The 27255-nt window shown below is 35.0% G+C and overlaps 1 protein-coding gene across 3 annotated transcripts; it reads left to right on the top strand.

Annotated features, from left to right (window-relative positions):
• The first annotated feature begins 252 nt into the window (after positions 1–252).
• Positions 253–27255, top strand: LOC133842810 (C-type lectin 37Db). Of its 3 annotated transcripts, XM_062276062.1 has the most exons (5): positions 253–1507; positions 7745–8260; positions 17680–17783; positions 26058–26166; positions 26583–27255. In XM_062276062.1, exons 1-5 carry the CDS (start codon positions 1204–1206, stop codon positions 26831–26833), a joined length of 1284 nt encoding a protein of 427 aa, XP_062132046.1. In that variant the 5' UTR covers positions 253–1203; the 3' UTR covers positions 26834–27255. The 3 variants fall into 3 exon arrangements, with proteins under 3 accessions (XP_062132046.1, XP_062132047.1, XP_062132048.1); XM_062276063.1 differs by lacking the exon at positions 7745–8260 and having other exon boundaries at positions 258–1507; positions 26583–27253; XM_062276064.1 differs by lacking the exons at positions 253–1507; positions 7745–8260 and adding an exon at positions 12486–13074 and having other exon boundaries at positions 26583–27248.

The raw sequence follows: 27255 nt of genomic DNA, 5'->3' as shown, positions 1-27255 counted from the left end.
ACTTCGATGCAAAGGCCGTTTTCACGCCGATAAATGCAGGAGAGGAACGAGCTGAGGCCTGGTCAATGCAAACAAGTTACGAGAGAGCCAACAAGCCAAGTTAAGCCAAGCCAATGACCAACCAATCGAGCCGGCAAAGAGATACAGAAACAAACAGATTGAGAGAGAGAGAGCGCAGCAGCTGACCGCTGATCAGCGACGATCTCGGCTCGGCTCCAGAGAGGAATCGAGCGCGCAACGTGTTTTAGTTGCGTTCAAACGCTTTAGTCTGTAAGTTACCAAGCCGAAAGCTAACGCAACAAACCAAAAGTGAATAGCAGATATCGTAACTTGTCGTAATACGAATAAGCAACGGAGCAACGATCGAGATCGAGGCTCTGGACAGCACGAAAGCTGAGTGGCAAATGCGAACCACTTTTCGTATCGGTCGAACACGAAGCACGAACAAGATCGGAATTGAAAAGTGAGAGTGATCGAAGCTCTCCCGAAGCGCATAACAACAACCTGCTCGCAGCTAAAGCTAAAGCAAAAGCAGCTGCAACTGACGGAAAGAAAGTAAACGAAACGATACGAAACGAAACAAAAACAGAAACAAGAGACAAAGATCTCTCGATTACCTAATCCGGATCCCCATTTTGAATTTTCGGGGGAAGCGCGCTGCCACAGTCCGAGCCAGGCAGATTAATGGCCTGGCATGTCTCTCTATGTTGTCTATGCCACAAACGCGATGAAATTTAGGAGGAGAAAACAGAAGCACTGAAACAATAGAGACAGCATTTCATACCATAGACACTGCTGAACTGTGTTGATGATAGTCTGAGACTGGGACTGAGAAACTCAGATCAAGATCGACCCACAGTGAACTCATTTTCATACAATACGCTAAACTTAATGTGAAGAGTTTTGTCGCCGCCTCGACTCATCGAACTACGCATTGATAATTTAGAAAGCGTCCGAATCGAATCGAATCGAATTGAATCGACGGCATAACAAACGCTACATTTGAAGTCATATCAATAACAAAATAACCACAAGAGTTTGTCCACTGCATCAGCATCGCCAACAGCAGCAGCCTTCAACTTCCTCTTGCTTTGCTTTCACTAACGAGGTGTCAGCCGTCGTGTCGATATCGTTGTCGCGCCCGCGAACTTCAGCCCAACAGCAAGTGCACTTGTTAGTTTCCTTCAATTCCACACACACACAATGATACGTTTGACGCTCTTCAATGTGCTCATCGTGCTCATCACGCTGGCCAGCGTTGATTCCGGCAACAACACACCATCGCCGCCACACATTGTGCCCGTGGCCATACGCAATGTGCCACAAGGCTTCCAGCCAACAAACAACAACAACAACAGCGGCAACGCAATAAAGCGAGCAAATGTTCCCATTGCGCCGCCCCAGAAATCGCATAAGCAAGCGACTGTTGCCGCCTTTGCGAAGGTGACGGAGCTGGCAAAGGAGGCGCCGCAAGGGGCAACAACAACACCTGGTCGCGACAAAAGAGGTAAGTGTCCAAGTGTCAGGTACTTTTGCCCATCATTGTGCTCAACCAAAGTGGCTCAAAAAAACATGCCAAGGTCATTCATACATACTAGTCGTATACGTAATGAGGCTGTGGCGTCAATTGACGCCGCAAATATTTAATATTGCACTTAGATACATTGTTATAAAGACGTTTTTAATGCCGCGCAACGAAAGCTGTTGAGGCGTGAAAGAAGACTTTAATCAAATTGACCTTGAAGAAGTGCCGCCAAAAGCAGATTTAGTTGGGAATGGACTCTTAATTAGTATATTTGGACAGGTGACAGGTGAAACTGGAAAGTTATGAAAGTCAGGAATGAAGTTGGGCTCTAATTGACATCGAGATATCGCATGAATGCAGCTAACCTTGAAGCTAACGAAAGTTATAGCTTGATTGGGAATATTGATTAGATTTCGGGATGGGTTCTAATTAAGAGATTCTCAATAAAAAAAAAGTTAGTTTTCTGGCCTTGGGGATGCAAGCGCGTGTTTGTTTGTTTATACGAAAGTTCTAGCTAGTTTTTTATTAGTAGTATTTCACTATAACATGTACCGTTAGTCGTTCCCCAACTATTAAATTAAATGCTAATTTAAGGCGAAAACATTTCTTTTTTGTTTTCGATAAAACTAGCTTGACTCTTTAAATGTTTTGCCGCGCTGCGAACCAAAATTATTAATGTCATTGGCATCGTTATAAGAAATGTCTGATGAAATATTCAACACATTCATTTCAATATTATGTGTTATCATCGATTGGATCGTAACATAATAAATTCCATGCTATTCTTGGATTAAAGTTTTTGTCGATTGCATTTGGAATTCCAAAGCCGCTGCCAATCGATGACCTCATGGGATGCGACGATAAACTAATTTCAATCAATAAATATGCACAAATTTATATTGATAGAAAAAGAATTATGGAACTCGTATTGAAGCCAACACTACATATAAGTATTTGTACCTGTCTCAGCGACAAGCAACAAGACTGCTTTTATACAATAAATATATTACCTCTTCCTTCACCTTGTGACATTTTGCCAAAATCCAAAATCCAAAGCCATAAACAAAAGGCAAAAGTCAAAGCTTGTGTGTGAAGCATTCCCACTTTAAACATTTTGGGATTAATAAGATTAATGTTTCCATCCGTTCAATGACTCGCGACTCCCGACTATAGGCTATTCTTTTCTTCAGCATTTCTTTTGTGTTCCGTTCCCGTTGGGTTCAAGCACCTGTCTCAAATTAACTAATAGATTTAATAATATGTGAATTTGTCGAATCAATTATGTCATTTGCATAGGGAGCTTGCTTGGCAAGTTCTTAGTTTACATCACGTATGCAAATGCTTTGTATTATTTATAGGCTCAACGAGCTCTTTAAGTGGCCAGCAATTAAGCCATAAAATGTGCTTATACTGAAGAACATAATCCATACTTGAGGCCATTAATTAGCTGTCAGTTTGTACAAAATGTTGTTTAACATTGAGAATCAATTGCAAATTTACGCATATCTATCTGTCTGTCTGTGTATATTTGCTGATGTATCAAATTGCGTTTGCTCTGCTAAAGCCGCAGCATGGCCAACGGGGCGTATGCGCTTCGGTGTAACGTTACGCATACGCCGCATTGCGCGCACACAAAAAGCATTTTAATTTTTTTTTTTCTCTTTTTTCGTTAATTGCACGCGAGTGCATTGATTGCGTAATTGACAAACATTATCTGGAAAATGAGATGAAAAATTAAAACACTTTTTGTTCGCTCAGTTTTTTTTTATGGAATTTTTACCGTCGCAAGTTTGATACATTTTTGGCATAGATATTTTTCGCACATGTTTTTTTTTGTGTTGTATTTTTTTTTTACCGTTTCCTTTCGGTGGCGAATTACGCAAGAGGCAAAGCAAACGCTTTTGCTGCTTTTGTAGTTGCGGCTGCTGCTGTTGAAGTACTACTTCGAGATGAGGCTGCTAATTGACCTCTTTTCAGCCAAGCGGCAATTACACGGCCCTCGATTCTTTGTAGTCGTTGAGACAAAGTTACAGATACAGCTGTATTACCCGCTTCTGGTGTAGCTGGCGGGTATTTGCCACAGATGCAAGTCAAAATGATTTACTGTTTGATTTGCGAGCAGCATCGAGTTGTAGTTGTTGTTGTTGTTGTTGCATTTTCAAGGCAGTTGGTGTTGCTGTTGCAGTCAACATCCTCCGCGAGTCTCCAATGATTTATGTGCCAGCTGAACGACAATTAGCCAATGCTAGATACAGATACACATCAATTCAGACAGAACTGGGTTACAAACTGTTTGTGGCATTGTGTTTGCTGTCTCGTTGCATGGTTGCACGTTGCAAGCTCGTGAAATTAATAAACTCCAATCAAACGACAAATAAAAATCGCAATAGGCATTTTTGTTAAGCACTGCGTGTAAATTCAATCGCTGTTCGATCGGGATTTTGATCTAGATCTCTCGATCTCTCGATTTTGGCCATCACGTTTTATGTCTGCCCGACTTTCAATTCGACAATTGGTCAATTGCCCAAACAATGGCATGTAAATTGCCCCAGCAGCAGCAGCAACAGCAATCGAGAGCAGCAACATTCAACAACTACATTCATAATGAGCGACAAAATACTCATAATAACTCAAGGATTATTCAACTTGATTTGTTGGCTCGTTGAGAACAATTATAAGCCACGTTAACAATGAGCCTACTCGCATTATTATTATTATTATGTGGCTAACCATTATGAGCTATTCTCTTTCGATTTGTTGACGTAGCAATCACAATAGCTGACCTCAAGTCACATAGCACAATTACCCGCCGCTTCTGAAGGATGCCCAGACAAATGGATTTCAAATAGATAATTAATCAATCAATGACTTTGCTCAAAACTCAACTCTAGTGGCGCGCTCTTGCAATTAAAATTGAATCTTAAATTACTCAAATTGTTGTTTGCTCTTAGCATCTGTTTGGGTTAAGCAGGTAAATGCTTTTCCAATGCGTATTACGCATATCAATCAACATCTAGTCAAGCCAATTTTATCTGATTATGCTTTCCCTTTTCACTTTCTCAAGCACTGAAGAATTTTAAGTAGTTTTTAGTGAGGGGAAATAATAATTGAAGTTAATAGAAAATTAAATGTTGGAGTTGCTAGGAAAATGTTGAAATATTTATGTTTTCAACATTTTCTAAGCTAACCCATTCGGAGTTTGAGTAGTAAAATCAAATAATGTTTTATACTAATACTTAAAATGATTAAACATTATAGTATAAAATAAAAAGATAATAAATATCGTCTGCAATAATTTCAAAGCTAACACAATTAATTATTGGTTAGTGAATGCATAGGAGATTTTCCTAAAAATTTTTACAAAAATTTAGATACAAAATCTGAAGTTAACATTAAAAATAAATGGACATCGTTTTGAGTGTAGTAAAGCCAATACATAAAAATATTGCTTAATTTTTATATAGTGTAATAACCTGAAAACAAAATAAACAGATTTTTGGCTAGTGAAAGCAAATAATTGTTGACCATAATATTTTTAATAAACTACAAATACATATTTAGATCAATACTCTCAAGTTAATATTTCAAATGATTCAAACGACTTTTATTTATGTTTCCGTTCACTTTTGAGGGCAGTAAAAAATACATAAAAATATTGTTTTGTTTAAACAAATAATGTTTTGCAATAAGTAAAGTTTATTAATTACAAACAATTAGACCAAAAATGATAAGATGATTAAACATACTTTTATTTAAAGTATTCGGCTTCGAAAGTGAGAGCAAAAGAGGTTTTACAATGATTACAATTAATTACAAACATTTATACCAAATATCTCAATGATTGAACATAGTTTCATTTCAGTTTTCAGTTCACTTTTGAGTATAGTTAAAAAATTAAATAAAATATTGACCAATTTTTAAACTTCATTTTGGAATATGCAAGCAAAAGGTTTTACAATGATTCATTTTTATTAATTAAAAATATTTAGACAAAAAAACTCAGCATACTTTTATTTAAGTGTTCAGCTTTAAGTGGAATAAAGTTTGGAGAAAGAGAGCAAAAGAAGTTTTACAATGATTCACTTTTATTAATTACAAATATTTAGACTAACATTTAAATTGATTAAACATGCATTTATTCAACTTTAGAGTTCACTTTTGAGGGTAGCAAAAAAAATGAAAACAAATATTGTTTAAAGTAATGTAAAAGTTGCTGTTGAAAACCATTATGTTTCTGTTTCAATTTCTTGTTAAACAAAAGATTTATCACGCACTCAAGTAAACACTCCCAATTTCAACGCAGGTTTTTTTTGTTTTTGGCGGTTACAGCCACTTCATCACAGGCTCTGCGGGTTATTAAATGATGGCCAGGTCGAGTGCCAAAATAAACTAAAAAGACATACAGAAATTATGTATATATGCTTCATTTTTTTACTTGCTTTTTGGTGTGTGGCCCAACCATAGATTGCATAATACATTTTATTTCACTTTACAGTTTGCAGTTTACAGTTTACAGCTTACACTTTATACTCTGCACAGTTTAATGAAGGTAAAAACATATTTGTAAAGGCGTTGCAAATATCCAGACAGACATAAACTGAAGCAGATGGCAATTAAATTTGTGTGTTGGCAGGCAACACGACAATTTTTTGGGTTGGGTGCGTTCGTTTTGTGATTTTGTTGGAGCTACCAGCAAATCGCATCAAACTCTGGAGACTGTTAAATACGCGTAGCATTTATGGCCTTAATGTTGCCTTTGACTGTGCGCGCTGTGTTTACGGCGGCATTTATTTCAATTATTTGGCAATTTGAACTCATTAACTGATGAGAGATGGCCACGGGAAACTGGAAGTGTGCAATCCGCTTAACTGGTCCACATCAACGTCGTCGTAGAAGTAAACATGAAAGAAAGATCGACTGTGAGATACCCGTTTTCCTTTTTTTGTTTAAAATATACCAAATTAATTTAACGCAAAAATACCAAAAAAAACAAATGCTACTACATTAAAAAATACTATAGAATGCAAATGTACGAAAGTCTTTATTTTAAAATATACCAAATTAATATACCACAAAAATATTAAAAATATATCAAAGGCTATATTTGGTATATTGACATAGTGCTTAATTTAAAATATACCGTAGAGAGCAGAATGTACTATAGACTGCAAAATATACCGAAGGTATAAAATTGTATTTTGAATAAGAGCAAAACTGTACGGAATGATTTTAGAAATGTATGAAATTGATATTCAACAAAAATCTTAAAAATATACCAAACGCTATATTCGGTATATCGATATAGGACAACAATCAAAATATACCACAGAGTGAAGAATGTACCATAGGTTGCAATAGTTACCAAAGTTATAATACCGCTCAACCCAAATTATTAAACCGCTAAAATCGTAAAAATATACCAAACGCTATATTTGGTATATTGATATAGTACTACATTCAAAATATTTCATACAGTGCAAACTATACCAAAATTATAATACCCTTCTATCCTATGAGTAGCGGGTATAACAACACTTTTGGCCTTGACACAGTTGAGCAAAAATAAGAAAACACAAGACTCAAGAAAGGGGCCACAGAGTCGAGGCAAATGGCAAACGATCAATCTGTCATTAAAAACATTAAAAACGGGAAGAGTTTTCGAGCTCAGACATAAATGCAAAATTCATATACAAGACTCTACCTGAAGCTATAGTTAATGATCTTCCGACCCTGAGGCTGCCCAAGCTCGCGCTCTCTCTCCCTCTCTCTCTCTCTTTCCCACTCTGTCTGTGTGTTCAACATTTGATGGATGCGTGTCAAGTTGGCCACTGGTTTTTGGGTACTTCCCCCTCGCTCCGCATCTGACTTCTGAGAACTGGGATTAAGTCATCTTGTGTAGAGTGACCTTTAGAGATTCATGACTCAAGATTGATGTAAGGGCATATGAGATTCGTCTGCCGGTAGCTGCCTCTTCTCGTGTACTCATTTCCATTTCATTTCTCATTTTTTTAATTACTTCATTTGTTGCACCTCCGCTTCAATTTTCAACTTCAACTTCAATTTCAAGCTCTGAACGTGGGACGCCCGCGGTTTTGTGTAATTGCTGAGGGCACCTGTTGGTACCATTGCTGCCATTGCACAATTTGGAGCGTCCCACATGTGACTTAAATGTGATTCATGATTAATCATATTTTGTTCAACTTCCAATTCCAATTGCAGCCAGCAACGGCAACAGCAACAGTAACGGCAGAGGAGGCAGCTCAAACAATGCCGATTTCCAGCTGGATCAGAGTGAGCTGGCGCGTCAGAATCAGATTACGCAGCAGATATTTGCCAACTATTTGGAACGTCGATTGTTTCCCAATCGCAGTGTTAGCCAGAAAATCCCAACGATAGCAGATATCTTGCCCAAGCCCAAACCCTCGCCTCGACCACGGCCGCGTGGCTTTGCGGCGAGCAGTGATATCTATAAGAAAATCAAAGGAGCTCAACGCAATCGACTGCCAACGACAGCAGCCAAGCGACAGGCGAGCCAACGTGAAGATTTTGAGGAGGATGATGAGGAGGAGACGGATGAGACGGTGATTGATCAGCAGTCAGAGGCGAATGAGAATCAGCCAGATGAGTTCGATGACGATGGCCAAGAGTCATTGCAGAGCGTAGAATCAGAGCAGCACGATCAGTACTACGGGGAAATATTCCATCGTGATCCCAGCGAGAATGAGATCGACAGTGGTAAGTGGCAGATAGTACATAAAACACAACAACAACAATATCATAAAAAAGTCATCAATCAAGTTTTTATCAAGAGGGGGAAATAAAGACGTCAAGTGGCGCTCCAGTTGTCTAAGCGTGTTTACAATAGCCGACAATCAATCAAGTTACAAGTTTGTGGTTAAGTAGAGTAGACGGGACGTATGCGTGATATCATCAATATTACAGTTAATAACCTTGCGTTGCAGCCACTATGTGCCACACACATTGCTCGCTGTCTCGTCTCTTTATTTATCTGCATGGCATTTTTCGTTTTCACGCCGATTCGCTTCATGGCCCACAGGGCGTATGATGACTGTGAGTTGTATATATCATTTGCAGACGTTGCTCTGTACTTAATTTATGTTTTATTTTGTCAGTCTATTTGCGCAATTAAATCCATATTCGCCACACATTTAACTGTCCCAGGGCCAGGGCCACAAACCTGATAAACGAATTCGAATAATTCAATATTGATACTGTAATTTATCGCTAACTACGCGTTGAGTTGAAAGATCGAAACGTGTTCCTTAAATGCGAATTTAATTCACACCTGAGCGGAAATCTCATCGTTAACTCGTTTGCATGCAACGCATTGAAATTTCATTTATGTGGCAGTTAAAATTTAAGCATTTCCCAAATTAAATGTGACACTCGCTTGCGATCACATGCAGCGCATAAATCTTGACAATCTTCACAATCTAAATCTATTGTATTAATCCTTTGTCTGACATTTGACTGAGAAAGTCAATCAAGTTCATTAGCATTTTTATGTGAATTAACCTTGGCATGGGAACAAAGAACTGCAGAACTTTCCAAGAATAATAGTTTGAAGTTATATAACAGTTTTCATTTCTATTATATAACTACTTTACCTAAGAAAGTGAATCAGTTTCATTAGCATTTTTATGTGAATTAACCTTGAGAGGAAAGCAAAAGAATAGTCAAACTTTCCAAGAATAGTTTCGAACTTTATAACACTTAGTTGCTCTATTTTAAAACTACTTTTGCGTGACATTTCACTGATATAGGCAATCAACTTCATTAGCGAATTCAACTTGACAAGAAAACATTAAATTGTAACACTTTCCAAGAATATTAGTTTAAAGTTTTATATAACAGTTTTCATATATATTTTAAAGAGAAAGACAATAAATTTCATTAGGTTATTTTGGCGAATTCATGTTGGGAAGAAATCATTAAATTTATTAATTTCTTAGAATAATAATGTCGATTTATATAACATTTCCTTTTTCAGTTTCATTTTAAAACAACTTGGGCTATGAAAGTCAATCCACTTCATTAGTAATTTGCTCTGAATCAGCCTTGGCAGGAAAGCAAAAGAATAGTTGAACTTTCTAAGAATAGTTTCGTATTTTATAACAGTTTTCAGCTCAACGTTCAAACTACTTTTGCGTGACATTTCACTGAGAAAGTCAATCAACATTATTAGCATATTAATGCGAATTCACTTTGGCAAGAAAACATTAAATTGAAGAACATTCCAGGAATAATAGTTTCGATTTGTTTAACAGTTTTGTTCAATTTTTTAAAACTACTTTGACTGAGAAAGTGATTGAACTTATCATGTTAATACGAATTAAACTTTTAAAACTTCCCAAGAATATGGGAGTTTGAAATTCAACAGAAAGTCAATCATCATCATAAACATTTCTCTAAGAATTAAACTTGAGAAATAAAGAACTTCTCAATAATAATAGTTAAGATTTATATAACAGTTTTGATCTCTATTTTAAAGCTTATTTTGGCGAATTCATCTCAGCAAGAGAACATTAACTTGTAGATGATCATTATTTTTGGGAAGAATAATAGTTTCGTTTTATATAAAAGTTTTGCATCTTTTAAAAATGGCAACAATCTAACTTGGCAACAAACACAAATATAAACAAAAGCGTGTGTGCTTTGAATTTGCATATTGAAATTATTTATAAGCACCACGTTTTTGATCCATTAGCTGTCCATCTTTCAATACAAAAACTAATCAATTCAGCAAATTTATTATGTCTGCACTGCTGATAAAAAAATGAAGGTTTGCCAGCTCGATTTAATTGAATGTTTGCAACCGGTTTTGAGGAATTTTTCTAAAAATCAAAAAAGAAGAAAAACAAATAACAAAACAAAATATTATCAAGCCTACAGCAAGAGGTTGGTTGATAATTAGTCAGTTCCATGTTACACGCACTTATCAAGAGTCTTCATAATAGGCAATTGAGGGCTCCAAATTGATTCCTAATTGTGGCAATCAATTTGTGACAGAGAAGAGATAACATAACTTCCGACTTCTGTAAATCAACAAGAATAGTTTTGGGCACTAAAAGCGATCACGAGTTGGAATTTATTACAAAACCCTGAATCTAGTATTCAGCCAAGTAGCAATGAACTCGACGATGAATAGACGCTAAAAGAGGAGAGACGCTGATCTACTTTCAATGGCAAATGCTAATCGAATTGCAGACGTAACGTATAACGTATAAAAAAAACAAAGTTTTCTGTTTGCGACTTGTTTCGGCTTGTTGATTTCTCGTTTTATTTTACGGTCTATACATCAAGCAGAAGAACCAGATAAACCGATGCCATTTACACAGATGCCATTAAAAAAAAAATACGTACGTGTCGCATTCAAAGTGAATTCTACGACTTACGAATACTCTCAAGTCAAATCAAGTCCGAAGATCGGCGTCAAGAAATGAAAAGAATAAACTGACCGTTCCACAGACTAAGACAACGACGACAAGCATCTCAGCGAGTGGCGTCCACTTTTGCACTTCATTGATGGTTTCGATTTCATAATCCAATAGCTGTAAATCTCTCTCGACTACCGTAAACCGAGCATCTCGCCCTCTGCTTGTAGCATCTGACATTATTTCTTGGCCAAACCAAAAATTTTTGGGGTTAATTTCAAGTTTTGACGATAATTGAAGGCGAATGACTGACAATAATCTCAAGTATTCAAATGTTTTATTGAATTACTTGGCGCATCGTTGTTTTCTACGTTTTTTGGTTAATTTTATTAGCTGCCATTAATTTTTGTTGTCGAAAATAATCATGATCGTAGGCATACATATTACGTATACGCAATGCATTGCCAGCTCATTCTTTGAAGCGAGTTTTGCTAAATTTGATTGCTTATAGCCTAAAGCCAAGTGTATAATGAGCCAGAATGATGTTACTTGCCAACTGTTCAAAAGAAACATGATTATGGCCACATTACGTATACGCAATATACACCCAACACATTCTTGGAATCAAGTTTGTGATGCATTGTTTTTGTTGTAGATGAGTATAATTAGACGATATTTCATAGCAACTTAAGTAGTTTTTTTACTTTTGACTATTTTTTTTGGCTGTATTCACATTACGTATACGCAATATGTGCACTTCAAGCTGCTGCGCTGACAGCTGACAATGCCGCAGATTATGTGCACTTATTCAACACATCCAAGGTCAATCGAGCCACACAAACGTACAAAAGAAATCGAAAGCATCAGCCACAAATGGTATTGATTTGATTTCAATTGACGTCGAAGACAAAGACGAAGATGGAGGCGGCAAAGTCGACGTCGACTGACGTTGACTCAGTTACCAAACTTGAGTTGTGAGTGAAATTGCAAAATCTTAGAACACAGCGTCGCGACGTTGGTGAATTTGCAATGCGATAACCGCATAACCAGAATTTTGAAATGTTGTCTTTGGTGTTTGTTTGTGGTTTGTGGTGTTTGTGTTCACGCTCGAACTCAGCTTGGTGGGCATGTCCAAATCAACGCTTCACTGATGTTACCTTGGTCAGCAGCCGTCTCAGCCATCGCAGCCATCGCAGCTGCCGCAACTCAACTCAACGTCAAGTCAAGTGTTTGACAAGCTGCACGCACTCCATTCCCCCTCCCACCGAACCTCTCGACGCTCTCTTCTTCTCACACTCTCGCTCCCAGACTCCCACTGTTGGACAAGTGTGCCGTTGGCTCTGCCAGCATCTCATCCGATGCTAATCTTGCAGAGCGTTTCGTTTCACAGACAGCCAAACGAAAAAGAAGCCCCGCCAAACGAGTTCGAAGCCGACGACTCTCAGTTTCGAACCAGTTCAACAGGCTCTCAGAGTCTCTCTCTCTCTCTCTCTCTCAGCTGTTTGGTGCGCTCTCTTTGTCGAGCTGGAGATTCTGCGTTAGTCGGCGCCAATGAGGTCCAAAATTGTTAGTTCTTCGACAACCGACGGTCAGTTTGGGCGCGCATGCGCATGCGAGGTCTTCGTATTTTTTGGTCAATAATTAAATAATACATTTTTATCAAAATCAAAAATCAGTTTAATATTTTTGGCAACTTTCGATTCCGTTTTCACGATCACACACACAATCACGACGATCTTATAATCTCGATAACACAGCGACAAACGGCGATAAAGATTACAATAAAAAGCGGAACGCGCATTAACAAATTCATATGTAAATCTGTGCATCTGCAGCATTCCATAAATTTTGAACGAAAATGCGTTGAATGAAAAAACAGCCAAACAGCCAGCGAAATTGTTTTTTGTTTAGCTATCTTTACGGAAGTGCAAATTTGCATAACTGGATAAATAAATTTTAAATCAACAACGAAATATAAAAAACATATATTAATATTTAACATAAACATAATAAACTTCAAAAACCGTAAAACTAACAACGCAAAAATGCAAAAATATATCATTTTGGCTGTGATAGTCGCTGTGCAGCTGCTCAGCACAGTGGACAGGACGATGGCGACGCCGAGCAAAGCACCAGCTGCAGGTCCTGTTGCTGGTATGTTAAAGAAACAACAAAAATAAAAAAACTAAATATCTACATACTCTCCTCCTCTCTGTTGCCATTGCATAACTCGGAAGATCCTTCCAGGCAAGCAAGTAACAAAAACAAAATAAAAGCAAAGCCAACACACAATTCGAAATTCACTTTCACTTTTTTTCGAATTTGGAATTTTGTGTTGTTGCCGCTGTTGTTGTTGCTGCTTTTGTTGTTGCTGCTTTGCTGTTGCTCTGGCTGCGGTTTCATTAAGGAGTTTTGTGTATACACGTTAGCCAAGAGATTCAAGTGCCTCGGCTACCGCGTTTATTCCATTGATTAATGTCTCTCGCTCCAATTTATTTATACATTTCTTGTCACTTGTTTTGGGTTTTCGTATTTGTTTTTGTTTCTTTTGATTCGCTTTTGTGCAATCAAACAAATTGGTTGAGTGTCTGCTCTTCTTACTGCTGCTGCTGTTGTTGTTGTTACACCTGATGTGGCAGCTGTTGAAATATCTGTAATAAAACGAAATTGATTGTGACAAAACAAAGGCAAAAAAGAGAGCGATAAACTGGCGACAATAAATCACATAAAAGGAACACATTAATTTGCTATAAAATGCGAAATCAGGTAAAAGGTTACTCAAGGCCAGGGTCAAAATGTTCCGAGCCAAAACAAAAAAAAACTGGGCCAGCATTGAATTAAATGTAACAGATGGCACACAAAAAAAAAAGGATGCCAACCGGTCGTATGCGTAATGTTGCAGTCATTTGATTTGAATTGATATTACTTTTTATCATTGAAGCGGAAAGTTTAGCCGCACTCGAAAACAAGAAATTCAAGCACAAGTCACAAATGATTATTGAAACTGGTTAACTCGATCAGAACATAATTTGAATTTTAATTCACGAAATTCTTTTGTTAGTTTGACAAATACTTGTTCTCGACAACAAAAAACTGTTTAAAATATAAAATATATAAAAAAAAGCCCCGAGCTTCGACTAATGCAGGAAGTTTGTCAATGGTTAAGTGGAAGTTTAAGTTTGTTGTTTTTTTTTCAGGTTGTTGATGGTATCTGTTGTCGCTGGCAATTTGTTGAATAAAAACGTTAATGAAATCCGACATCTTTACAGCAGGCCTCGGCGTCAGTTGCGTCAAACTGTCCTCACCTCTGGCTGAGAGAGATCTTTTCCACTTTTCAACAACTTGTTCAAGGTCGCACAGTCTTCTTTAATACAATTTTAATTGCAATCAGTTATGAGAGCAGACTGAAGGGGTGTTTGAGGTGTTGAGGGGGGTTGAGGGGGCGGTTTAATGTCAAGTATTGGCAATGACTTTGATCCGCCTGCAAGCCTTTAATCCGAACTGGTTTGCTGGCCAAAAATATCAATTAATTGCGTGCGAAATTCAAACTAGAAATATTAAATCATAAATGTTCGACTTGTTTGCATTTATCATTTATTATTTTCTGTACAGTTATTTTTTATTTATGTGTCAAAGTATACAATGAAAATAGCATGCAAATTGATTAAAGATTTTATGTGCTTCGTTTTTGCGTTGAAACTTAATCAATTTGACACCTTTAATTTGTAGTTGCCCCCTTTTTTTCGTGTCTGAGGCTGCGTCTGATTGAGATTCGATTGAGACCGGTCATTTAGTCGGTTTGTCGGTCGATCAGTCGCCATGGGGTCTCCCGATGAGGTAATTAACAAAGCGTGCTTAATTCGATGATGCAACACAGGGGAAATTTGATGAACAAGTTGAAAGGAAAGTGTTGTATTTGTTAAGTTTACTTGAGTTGAAATTGAGTGTTTCAAAGAGAGTTAGTTTTACTGAAAATAATATGTATAAAGAGGAAATTTCGTTAATAGGCAGAAAAGTGATATAGTTTTCATCAATCGATAATAAACTATAAAAAATGTTGAATTTCACATATGTTTATGCTGTTAAAATAACAATATATAAATATAAATATTATTGAAGTAGACTTTAAAATGAATAGGATTTTTCTTTAATAAGCGGAATGTTGAAATATTATATTTTCCTTCATTGAAAAATGAGCTGTTAAAAAATGTTGATTTACTTGAATTAAAGTGAAGATGAACTTTGAAAGTTTACTTATGTAATGAAAATATAAATTTGAAGTGTAATGTATTTGATGTAGGCGTAAAGTAAATTTAATATAACAAAAAAATTGTGACAATGTTTGCTTAAAGATTGAAAAGTTACTTATGCTATACAAAAAAATATAAAAAGCAATACATTTGAGGTAGGCGTTAAGTAAGGCAGTATCGTGATGTTTAAATAAACTTTTGTAGTATTTGAAATGCTGTTATTAGTTGTTGAAAATGTTTGAAGATTGAAAAGTTATTTCAGCTGCAAAAGTAAAAATATAAAGCCTAGTGTGGGCAGATTTTAAAATACAAAAATATCTTAATTAATACTTCTTTGAAAAATCTTTCTTCTATGTTAAAAATGTGAGAAGTTTATATATACAGATATTGATAAACATTTACATATACATATATTTTTGTATATATAAAGAAGACTTTAAAATTACAAAAATATATGACAGTATTAATAAATATTATACTATATTTAATTTCTTTTAGTTTAGTTAGTTTTTCAGTTAGTTAGTTTCGAACGTCTTCAATAAAAGTTAAAAATGTTTGAAGTTTAAAAAGTTATATATGGAATGAAAACAAATATATAAAGCGTAATGTAGGCAGATTTTAAAATGTCAATAATATATGACAATATCGAAAAGTGTAAATAAACTTTTGTCATATTTATTTCTCTTTTAAATTGTGTGAAGGTTAAACATTAATTTCAGCTATTAAAATAAAGAATAGTACATTAGATGTAGTATAAATTATATAAAAAAGATTTTTTGATTGTAAAAATATATGAAATTACCGTAAATGTTTAAAATACCTTTAGTCAAATGCCTTCAGTATATGTTAAAGATTTTTCAAGCTTGAAAAGTTCTTTAAACTATTAAAATATATAAATATAAAGAATAATACAGTTGAGGTAGTGCACATCAAAGAAGATTTTAAAATTACAAAAATACATTGCAGTCTTACAATCTTTTATTATAAAAATTATATATAAACCTCATGACCTTACTTACTCTATCTCTATCCATGTCATAGCAAGTGTGTAGAGCACATCATAAAAATAGGGAATCGTAAACTTGTTGTGTCAATCCCTTAAAGTGTTCTTAATATTTCTCCGGCGAGACGTCTATTATTATTATTATGTTAATAGAAACTTTTATAGCTGCCAACAACATTATGTAAGCGAGCAGCCATCAAGCAAATTGCAACATTTCGCATTATGATTATATTTCTGTATTTTTTTTTTTTTTTGTTGGTTGTTCACTTTTTTAATGCTTCTATTAAGATTAAATTACATTTTTATTTTTACGATCTTTCCCGTTAGTCATTGTAAATTCATGTAAATCGTTGCGACGACGCCTGCACTTTTAAGCCGGGCCAAAAGCAAGAGCGAAAGCAAAAGCGACTTGGCAACCACAACAATAATAATAAGCGTAGCAACCGCATCAAACAATAGCAACAACAACAGCAACAACAACGAGAGACATCATTCAACACCATTATAATTAACATTAATGCCGCCTTCTGCTTGTGGCCTTGTGGCTGGTAATGGCGTCCATTTGGGATGATTAATTAACAAAATTCGCGAAAATGAAATTTTTGCTCAGTTGCCCAGTTTTGGGTGTCGTTTTATTGTCTTTTGTGTGTCGCGTTGTGCTGTGTTGTGCTGTGTTGTGTGTTGCTTTGTTTGTCGAGTTGTGTAGCAGACAAAAGAAACGCCGTTAACTTTGGCCAACATGTTGTTTGGCATGTTCGACAGAATGTTGCTTTATACATAAATCTGCATACATGAGTATTTCCCATATATGTATATTGGCGTAATGACCTTCACACACTCAGAACTGAACACACACACAATGCTTGGCCTTGATTCAGTTTCATAATCAGAAGCAGAGGCCTAAACAGAAATAGAAACAGAAACAGAAACCGAAACAAAAGCATATCAAAGCCATTGTCAAACATTCTGGCTAAGACGTCATTGTTGGCTTATCATCAGGTTGAACTTGTTTAGCTTAGTAAGCACAAAAAAAAAGGGGAACCAGTTCCTATGCTTTGATCTCTTTTGGGGTTTTTTTTCTTGTTGGTTTTCATTGTCTTATGTTCCAACGAAAGCAATCATAATTCACACGCTGCCGCAGAAACATTCACTTTCATAGCAATTAAATAAAAGATTTTTTGTGCTGCAATTCAGCAGATTTAACGACTTATTCTGCATTAATCTCAGATAAAAATCTTATTGATTATTAATGATAACTGATGCAGTTGTTTAGCTTATATCTTATGTAGTTATTCTCTCGGTTTATTTATGATCCTTTGTTTGCGAACCTTATCATAACATATGATTTTTAAGATCTTTAATAACAGTTATTTTGAAATGCAAATCTCTGGCGACCTTGGTATTTCATTTCTGCTTCGGTTTTATTTTTTGTTTACAGAAATTTGTGCATTTTGTTTTTACCGATACTCACTTCTTTTCCTTCGCTTCCTCGACATTTATTTATAGATTGCCCGAACTGCGTGGACGAGTCACAGTATATGCCGAATAAATGGACGATGCCGCTGCTGAAGCTGGGCGAGAAGCGTTACTACCTCGGCATCTTCTTCAAGGTAAGCTGCATTCCGTGCCATTAACATTTAACCGACCGAACGGTTCAATGGTCTCCTCAGATCGTCAGTCCGGTTATTGCAAATATTGCATCTGCTATTTTTTTTTTCGCAATCATATTCCACATTCGGACGCGAAACAAAATGCAGTTTACAAGCAGCTACTGCGCAGTCGGTTTTGTAGAGCAAGATCTGCTTAAGATTCCAAAACAATATACAATATAGAGTTGTAAATAAGCCACACCTCAAGCTGACAGCAAGCAACCTTCTCGATATCATTGAGTCAGCTGATACCGAGTATCGTTAGCCTTAGAACCAATGCCATTGAATCATAATAAAACCTTAGCTATTGATCGAATGTGCTTGGACACGCATCGGCAATTTGGTAGCTTCGAGATGACGTCTTTTAATTTTATGCAGCCATTCATATTAAAAACATATTAGTCAAAACTCCACGCTCCATTGAAAACGCGCCCAAAACGCGTGCGATTTGAGCGCGACTTTGTCGCGTTTAGATAGATAGAGAGAGAGACTAGTATGCAAATCTATCCATCAACAAGTCAGCTCTGACTATGAATCTCCATAGCGTTCTCCTTGAACTTTAAAGCTACACCATAAATATAATTTAATACCTTAATTTAACGGGCAGCAGCTGAAAATCGCTATTGTAACTTGGAATAATTAAACCAATCGTTAATATTCATATGTAAAACTAATTTATAGACAATAGCTATCGTAAGCGACAGTTATGAGTCAACTGATTGAGGTACATAAAAGAGGCAGAACCATTTAAAATCGAGAGGAAGTTCGACAAACATGCAAAGGTCAAAACTGTCCGGATAGAGATCGATTGCTTCACACTTTTGACACTCCGTTCTCATCGGAACTTAAATTCTCAGGAATTTGTCAGTTCAATGAGACTATAAATTCAACCAGCAGGTGTTTATAAATAAAGAAAAAACCGCCAAATTGAATGGAGCAGAACTAATTATTTTAATTGTTGAACGATCTATTAAATGTTTAATTATAGATAAAAAGTTCAAGTGGTCAGCTGGTGAGGTAATCTATGCAAATTTTTGGCATTTTCGCTTTAAACCTTCCCTAAGTATTCGCATTTATAAAAGTTGAAGTGATTATAATAAATAGACGTACAGATTAGGGAGTCTTTATTTTTGAGTATTTAACAGGTTTTTATGCAAAATTGGGTATTTCTTATATTAAATATGAAAAGGAATTATTAAAACTAAATTTATAAATAGAAAAATAGTTTAAAAAGAATCTAGACAAATGCTGAACAAGTTTTTATGCAAACATTTTGAAAAAGTAAAGATTTTTTTATGAAATTTAACATTAAATCAGGTTTAAGAAAATATTTAGAATTTTATAAGGAATTCATAATAATATAGAACAATATGCTATATTACATTTAACATTTCTTCTATAAATATAATCAACCAATTTTAACGCTACTCAAATCAACATTTTATGACTTAAACAAAAATTGCATTTTCTCTAAAAATTATTATCTAAAAGTATGAAACTTATAGAAATCGCAAAAAGAAATATAGTTGAGAGAAAAGTTATTTTTATTGGTATACAAATTTGTATTCAAAAGTTCGATATTTCACGAATTTTCAAAACTACGACTCACTAAAAAATTACTTAAATGTGTATAAACATGTTTAACAGTTATGGTAAATTTAACATATCCCCAAAAAACTATTTTGAAAACTGTTTCACATTTTATTCAAATTTAAATTATAAATAGAAAAATAGTTTGGAAAGAATCTATAACAAGTTTTTATGCTAAATTGACATTGACATTAATCCAATAACTATTATCAAAATACTACGACTTAACAAAACAAAATTAACATTTTATAATTCATCGAAAATTTGCTGTTTTTCTGAAAATTAATATTATAAAATGCCGAAGTTTTGTATATGTTGAACAAGTTTGTATGCCAAATTTAACATTTCTTCAATAACTACTTTTACCAAAAAAGAAAAGATTTTATTCGGGAATAAATAATACAAATTAAAGTTATAGTTTGGACAGAATTTATATAAATGATGAACAAGTTTTTATGCAAAATTTGACATTTGTCCAAAAACTACTTTTACTTAATATAAAAACTAAATAAAAAAGTTAACATTCAAAAATTCTACAAAAAGAGTGACCTTTATCTGAAAACTTAAATGAGTTTAATTGAAAAGGCGGATGAGGTAATCGATTTATTATAATGTACTTTTATAAGTCGTCTAATCCCGAACCAGTTTTTTATGCAAATCAAATGCATTTCTCGATTTAGACACAGAAATTAATGTTAAACAATTTTTCAAATATTCTAATAAATAGAATATATATATATATATAAAGGTATAAATTTTGTTTTTATAATGTTCGTTAAATCAATTATATGTGGAATGACATGGAACCGATGAAGATTATCGAAGAATGAGATAATCACACATTTTACGTTAATTAATCTGAATGTTTAACAAGTTTTTTATGCAAATTTCGGTTTTGCTTAAAGAAATTAAATTTCTATCAATCAAATTGTTCAAGTAATTATGAGTGAATAATAAAAAGCATAGAAGTTGTACAAGTTTTATGATTAAATCCGATAAATGCATTTAATCAGCGCAGATTAAACAGCTGCAGGTTCTTCACCCTAGCGATAACGACAGCCAAAAAAAAGTAATTAATTTTTGTGCAAACACGGAGATATTTGTTTGGTGAAGTGGGAGGGAAGAGGGCGGGACTTTGGTTAATACTCGTAAAACAATTCTATTGTGAACATGCCGACAGTTTGATTGTGAATTGAATTCGTTATTAGCACATTAATTAGGTGCATGTCCCATGGCTGATTAGCCGTTGGGTTAGCCCAAAACATGTTACCAAAAATTCGCCTAACTGTAACTCGCTCTCTCTCTCTCTCTCTTTTTATACCCTACAATCGAGTCTTAGCTGCTTGTTGACAATCTGACATATTTTGTAGTCTATGGTATATTTTGAATGTAATAGTATATAGAGATACCAAATATAGCCTAAGTTCAGGGTTATTATAGTATATGCAATAGTAAATTGAAATACCAAATATAGCCTTAGTTGAGTGTAAGTTGGTTTGGTTGACAATCTGGTATATTTTGTACTTTTTGAATATAATAATATATTGGAATACCAAATATATATAGTATAGTTTCAGTATATTTTTAGGGTATTTTAAGAAAGTGCTGCAATCTTGTGCTTTGATTGATGATCTGACAAATTTTATTCACTATAGTAAAATATATTTTGAATGTAATAGTAGATTGACATACCAAATATATACAGTATATTTCAGTATATTTTCGGTATATTACATTAACATACCAAATATATGTAGTATATGTTCAGTATATTTTGGGTATATTTTAAGAAAGTATTTCAATGTTGTGCTTTGGTTGATGATTCGGTATATTTTGTAGTCTATGGTATATTTTGTATTTAATAGTGTATCGAGATACCAAATATATGCAGTATATGTTCAGTATATTTTTGGTTTATTTTAAGAAAGTACTGCGATGTTGTGCTTCGGTTGATGATTCGGTATATTTTGCAGTCTATGGTATATTTTGAAAATTTCTATTGAAAATGGGTAGCGGGTTTCCCATAGTCGAGCACACTCGACTGTAGCTTTCTTGCTTGTTTTATTTATCGCACTCTCTTTTGTCACGTCGAACGTTGACATTTTAATCCATGCATAAAACTTGGAACCAGAACCCGGTCTATTAGAAATGCATAAATTTATTTATTTAGTTTCTATGACGTTGTTGAACTTTTGTGTGAACTTTATTAGAAATGTTCCAATTATTTATTGGAATAACCAATTAAGAATTTCGCTGTAAGCATCGCCAAAACTCATGAATAATTAATATTTATTTAAATGTGCTTCTCGAATGCGCCGCATTACGCAATGCTTGCTGGCCATAAACATTTCATCGTGTGGAAAAATGTAAATTTCGCAAAACACTAAAAATGAAAATGGCAACAACAAAAAAAAAAGCCGCTAAAATTAATTTACAACGAACACGCAAAGAGGCAACTGCAGCAAGCAAGCAGGCAGCTGGCCAAGTCAACATCTGGAATTGGATTCGACTTTAGTCGTAGTTTTGTTTTTGTTTTATTTTAATGCGACACTAATTGCAGTTGATTATGGACTGAGGAGGGAAACGGGAGGCGGGGGAAGGTGCAACGTCAAAACGTCGAAGCTTCGTTGACGATTGAGCAACGCATGCGATAAAGCTGAACGCCGAATACCGAATGTGTTAATGACATTAACAGAATTGTCAAACATTTTGCTGCCACTTAATTGAGTTGCTGTAAATTCAATTTGTTGACAGTTGTGGAACAAGCAGCTTTCAATTCGCCCAACATCGTGTCTCTTAATTACATGAAACGTTTACACTAAAGTTACAACTATGTTGTCCAACTCGAACATGTTCTCCTTCAATTACTTTAATTTTAGCTACCTGGCTTCATCCGTCTTCTTTACATACGCTTCCTCTCATTTCTTCTTCTCACTGTCGCTCTAAATTAATGGTTACTCAAATTTCCTTATAGCTGCTAAAAATATTCATAAAGTCTTTTTCACTTAGCTGACATGACAGTTTTTTTAATAAGATAATATCGATTTGATATATTCGCTTATATTCAAGTGTAAGAAAGTCTTCTACTCATTTCAATTAAACTCTTTTAGATAGAAAATGATTGAAAAATCTAATTAAAATTTCAATATTTCACACTGCTTACAAGGTATAAGAAATTGAATTCTAACTTACCTCTTACCCTGTCAATTTTTGTCAGTTGTCCCGATTAAACTGTTGTAAAATGCATAATAAATATACATTTTCTGTATTCATTGTTATGCAATTTTCCTTTCTCATTAGCAATATTTTGTTTTTATTTACCCTGTTAATAGTAGTATACATATATTTTCTGTATTCATTATAAGTCTATTATATAAGATTATAAGACAATTTCGTTAAAGATATTTTTATATCCATTTTATCTTTTTTTCTTTAAGTATTTTTTATTTTTTTTATAACCCTTATTAATGAGATTTTTGTAAATATTTGTTCATAAATATATTGCATATTTTATTCCTTTCGTTGTTTATTTGCTACTTCGTTTTGTCGGCTGTTGAAATATAAAAGTTTTAATTGGCCTGAACTTTTTTTTCTTTTTCTCCTTTGTATACTTGCAAAAGTATAATAAATAAATCAACAAATTGTGACATTAATACTAAGTTTACTTACTTTCTGGTGATCACCATATTTTTCTTTCTGACTGCATTTTCATGGATTTTTAAATTTACATCGAAATTTATTACAACATTTTTTAACTACCTACTCTTCTTTAATTTAATAACATTTTTTATTTATTGCTCTTACCCGAGTTATATCTTTTTTTTGTAACATGAAAATTACCACCTCTCAATAAATAAATGATTGCCTCTCTGTAAGTTTCTTCGACATTTTCTTGCATTCCATTCATTAAGCTCCTCGCATATGAATTCGTGCTGTGGCTCGTCCAGTTTTTCATCACAGTCTTTAAGTGCCACACTCTCACTTTTACGTTTTTCTTTTTTTTTTGCGACGTCAGGCATTCATTACGTAATATCAAATATCAAACTGAACCGACAATCATCCTGGCACAATCCTTTCATCAACTGCTGCTGCTGCCCACATCAACTTTTGCTGTTGCCTTTGCTTTTGCTTTTGCTTTTGCTGCTTGTCACGAACTGCACACACTCAAACATTGAACGATTCGAACAATTCACATTCAATTGCATGCCTCTGATCCAGATCGTAAACGGGGCATTTGAAGTTGCCACACACACATTCAGACGTGTCCGCCGCCGGCCTCCACTAACTGCTGCTCCTCCTCCTCCTTCTACTTCTTCTCCTCCTCCATCTCCTCCTTCTTTTCTGCTTGTCTTCTTGTTGTGGCCTTTCACCTGTGCTGGCAGCTGCAAATCTCCGTTTCAAGCTGACGAACGTCAATAAAAGTCGACAGCATTTTATGTTTTACTTTAAATTATTTAACAAAACGACGTGGGCGAAGTGGGCATGGCAATCGCCCAACGCATTGGCAATTCAAGCTGCGAGTTTGGCTGGCAATTAGAGTCACTCTTGATGTGGCCAACAGCACATCAAAAGTTTTTGGTGTGTGTGTGTGTGTGTGTTTTTGGCTATCAATCTATCAATAAATGCAATTTGATATTCAATTAACACTAATGGCTCTTCTGGCCTTCTTCCTTAATTAGCCAACCCTTTGGCAGCCTGTTGATTGCAGCTTTTTAGTTGCCACAACTTTTGGCCCATTTTCATGTGAGTGCTTTCAGGTGATGCGCACCTAAATCGATTACGCAACTAGCTACCCCTTTGCCCCCTTTTCCCTCCCCTTTCTCTTCTCCCCCTTTTTGACAGTTTGGTTCTGCGGTCGACCGCCTATGTCGACGACGTCATTAACTTGGCTTTAATTGTATTAGCCGTAATTGTGCGCGAATAAAGCGCAAACTGACGCCGCATCCTCTGACTCTGTAGAAAGTGTTTAATGCGAATTGCTGTTGCTGTTGTTGTTGTTTCGAGGAAACACGCTCGCTGAAAGTGTTTATTGGGCTGTAAAAGGACCCTCCAGTGAAGCCAAGAAGTCAATTAGTTTGCCATATGAGCAGAAGAAAGAACTTTTCGCCCAGCTCAACTGGGATGAGGGACAACGAGGAGCGATGGGCAAGGGGCGAGGGGTAGAGGAACAGGGACAGCCTTAATGGCATGCGACATGGGTTCTGTGTTTACCTGTCGTGCACTTTATGCGAGCTGAGGGATCTACCAAAAATTCTTTTCACCTGCCAAATACAAAAAAAAGCAGCCAACTTTCTCACAGAGTTGCATACTCTATAAAAACGAAAATATGTTTCTGCCTCTAACGAGCAGCTTTTGCTAGAGGAAGTGGAAAGCAGAGAGCAAAATGATTTATAATCATTGGGCACGCATTTTAAATATAAATATATGTAATAGAGCTTTCAATGACTAGGCAATATAATAATTACCTTCCATTGCTCAAAAAATTAATTTTGCAGCAGAACTTAATAATTTGTATTTGTATTTTGCATTTGCAATAAATTATTATTATGTCAATGGATTATAATATTAATGTAATATTATTGATATAAAATGAAATATTTAAAAAATTTATTAATGGACAATATAAAATGTTGCATCTGAAAAATTAAAAGATATAATGAATCATTTAACTAGTAAATTTTCTATACTGAAAAATGTTAGTAAGCAAACAATGTTATATACTTTTAGCATAAATATTATACCAATTTTTATACGATTACTTATACTAGTACAATGAAAGTTAGTTTTTATGATTTCTGAAAATTTGTTGCAAATAAACAAATGTTAGATTTTTTTTAAATATAATATATAATTATATATGACAAACACCAGCCGTCTATCAGGTTTTAATTTTGCATTGCTTCACAATCATATACGTAGTATATTTTGTACTATATGGCATATTATTAGCAATAAACATACATTCAAACTGTATGGTATATTTTTCGTATAGTATATTGATATGATAAATTAGTAATACTTAGTATATTGGCAATATTCAGTATATTAATATAATGAATATTGATAATTTAGTATATCAATATACTAAATGATAAATATGCCATGCAGTTATAATGTATTTTGCCAACAGTATATTGATATACTAAATTAGTACCAATATACTAAATATTACTAATTTAGTCTATCGTTGCACTACATGAAAAATATACCATACAGTTCTAATGTGTTATTTTGGTATATTTATTTGGTATATTTCATTTATACAGTGCATATTTACTTATTACACTAAATTTGTAACATTTAGTATATCAATATACTATATGCAGCATGTACCAAACAGTTCTAATGCATTTTTTATTTTTGTGATTTCTTTGGTATATTTAATTTACATTTATTTCGTTTGTATTACAGTAAATTCCACTCGATTATAAATTTCATACTTATTAAACAATCTATATATTATATGTATATACATATTTAACAATCAATATATTTAACAATCTATATTTCCCAAGTTAGTGTATTGCACTGGCGACTGCTCAAAACATTGTTTCTTGCTTGGCTAAGAACTTGGCCCTAACTTTTTTTGTATTGCTATTTCTTGTTGCTCACTTTATATTTTGCACTTTTTCTTTTGACTTGCAGGCAAATTGGTTCAAAGCCACGCAATATTGCCGCTACCATGGCATGCACTTGGCTAGCATTTCATCACAGGAAGAGAATGATAGACTGGAGAAACACATACGCGACTTTGGTAAGTGACTGAACGATAATAAGCAGCAGCAGCTGTTGAAAATGCGACCAAATCAAGGGGAGGGGGGAAATGCAACTGAGACGTGAGCGGAGATTGTAGTGGAGACTGGTTGTGGGGCTTTGACTTTCTAGCGTGCATAATACACGGAAGTTGGTAACCCAAAACTGTTGAGCGATGACACAAGGGAAACCACGAGTGGAGAGGGACAGGGGTCAGTGGGTATTATTGTTGTTGTTGTTTGTTGCCAGTGGCCAAGCTGCGACTCAAATTGCGGCCATGCATTCAATTTCAATGCACTTTCCATGGCAACAGATCGACAACGGCAACAGCAAAAGTGAATGTGCGAGGGCGAGACTTAAGTAGTTGTTTAAGCCACGCCTACAAAAAACGAAAACGCTTTTGATTTCATTTCACAGGTTTGGGCCACGAGCATTTCTGGATATCCGGCACCGATCTGGCCGATGAGGGCAATTACTTTTGGATGGCCACTGGACGGCCGATAACATTCACCAACTGGAATGCCGGCGAGCCAAACAATTTCCGCTACGAGAACGGCGAAGAGGAGAATTGTCTGGAGCTGTGGAATCGCGATGGCAAGGGACTCAAATGGAATGATTCGCCCTGCAGTTTCGAGACTTATTTCGTTTGCGAGGTGCAGCCCGTTTAAAGCAGCAGCAGCAAAGCAAATATGTACTAGAATATTAAGCATACGACCTGCAGCACAGCGAGCAAATATTTGATGAGAAAGAAAGGGAAGCAGCTGAAAACAATTTACAAGTAGTTATTATGTTTAGTTCACTAGTTCATAAGTTTTGTCGTCGTATCAATATTTGCTGTGCTGTGCTGCGCTCTGTTAATGTGGTAATTTAATATATATTATTCAAAATTTCAAAAGAAGCAATCAAAATTATCAATATTGTTATGTATAATTTAACAAATTGGTCAAATCTTTTTTGATGATGCTTAGCTAGTAAACTAATTAAATTATGCTCTCGTCTAAATCGTCCTTAGGCACTTGTATCTTCTCATGTAAAACCAAAAATGTATAAAATTAAATAAAATACAACGAAAATCATAAAAATCGCTGTG

This window comes from Drosophila sulfurigaster, chromosome 3, assembly GCF_023558435.1.
Source record: "Drosophila sulfurigaster albostrigata strain 15112-1811.04 chromosome 3, ASM2355843v2, whole genome shotgun sequence".
Classification (NCBI taxonomy): Eukaryota; Metazoa; Arthropoda; class Insecta; order Diptera; family Drosophilidae; genus Drosophila; species Drosophila sulfurigaster.
The sequence above is the reverse complement of the archived record's forward strand: the minus strand, read 5'-3'. Positions and strand labels throughout refer to the sequence as shown.

Excerpts from the sequence above, each read along its gene's own strand:
- LOC133842810 (XM_062276062.1), top strand. The coding sequence starts at position 1,204 with ATGATACGTTTGACGCTCTTCAATGTGCTCATCGTGCTCATCACGCTG. Across the intron at positions 17,784-26,057 it reads ACCTCGGCATCTTCTTCAAG|GCAAATTGGTTCAAAGCCAC; the intron begins GTAAGCTGCATT and ends TTTGACTTGCAG. Across the intron at positions 26,167-26,582 it reads GAAACACATACGCGACTTTG|GTTTGGGCCACGAGCATTTC; the intron begins GTAAGTGACTGA and ends TTCATTTCACAG.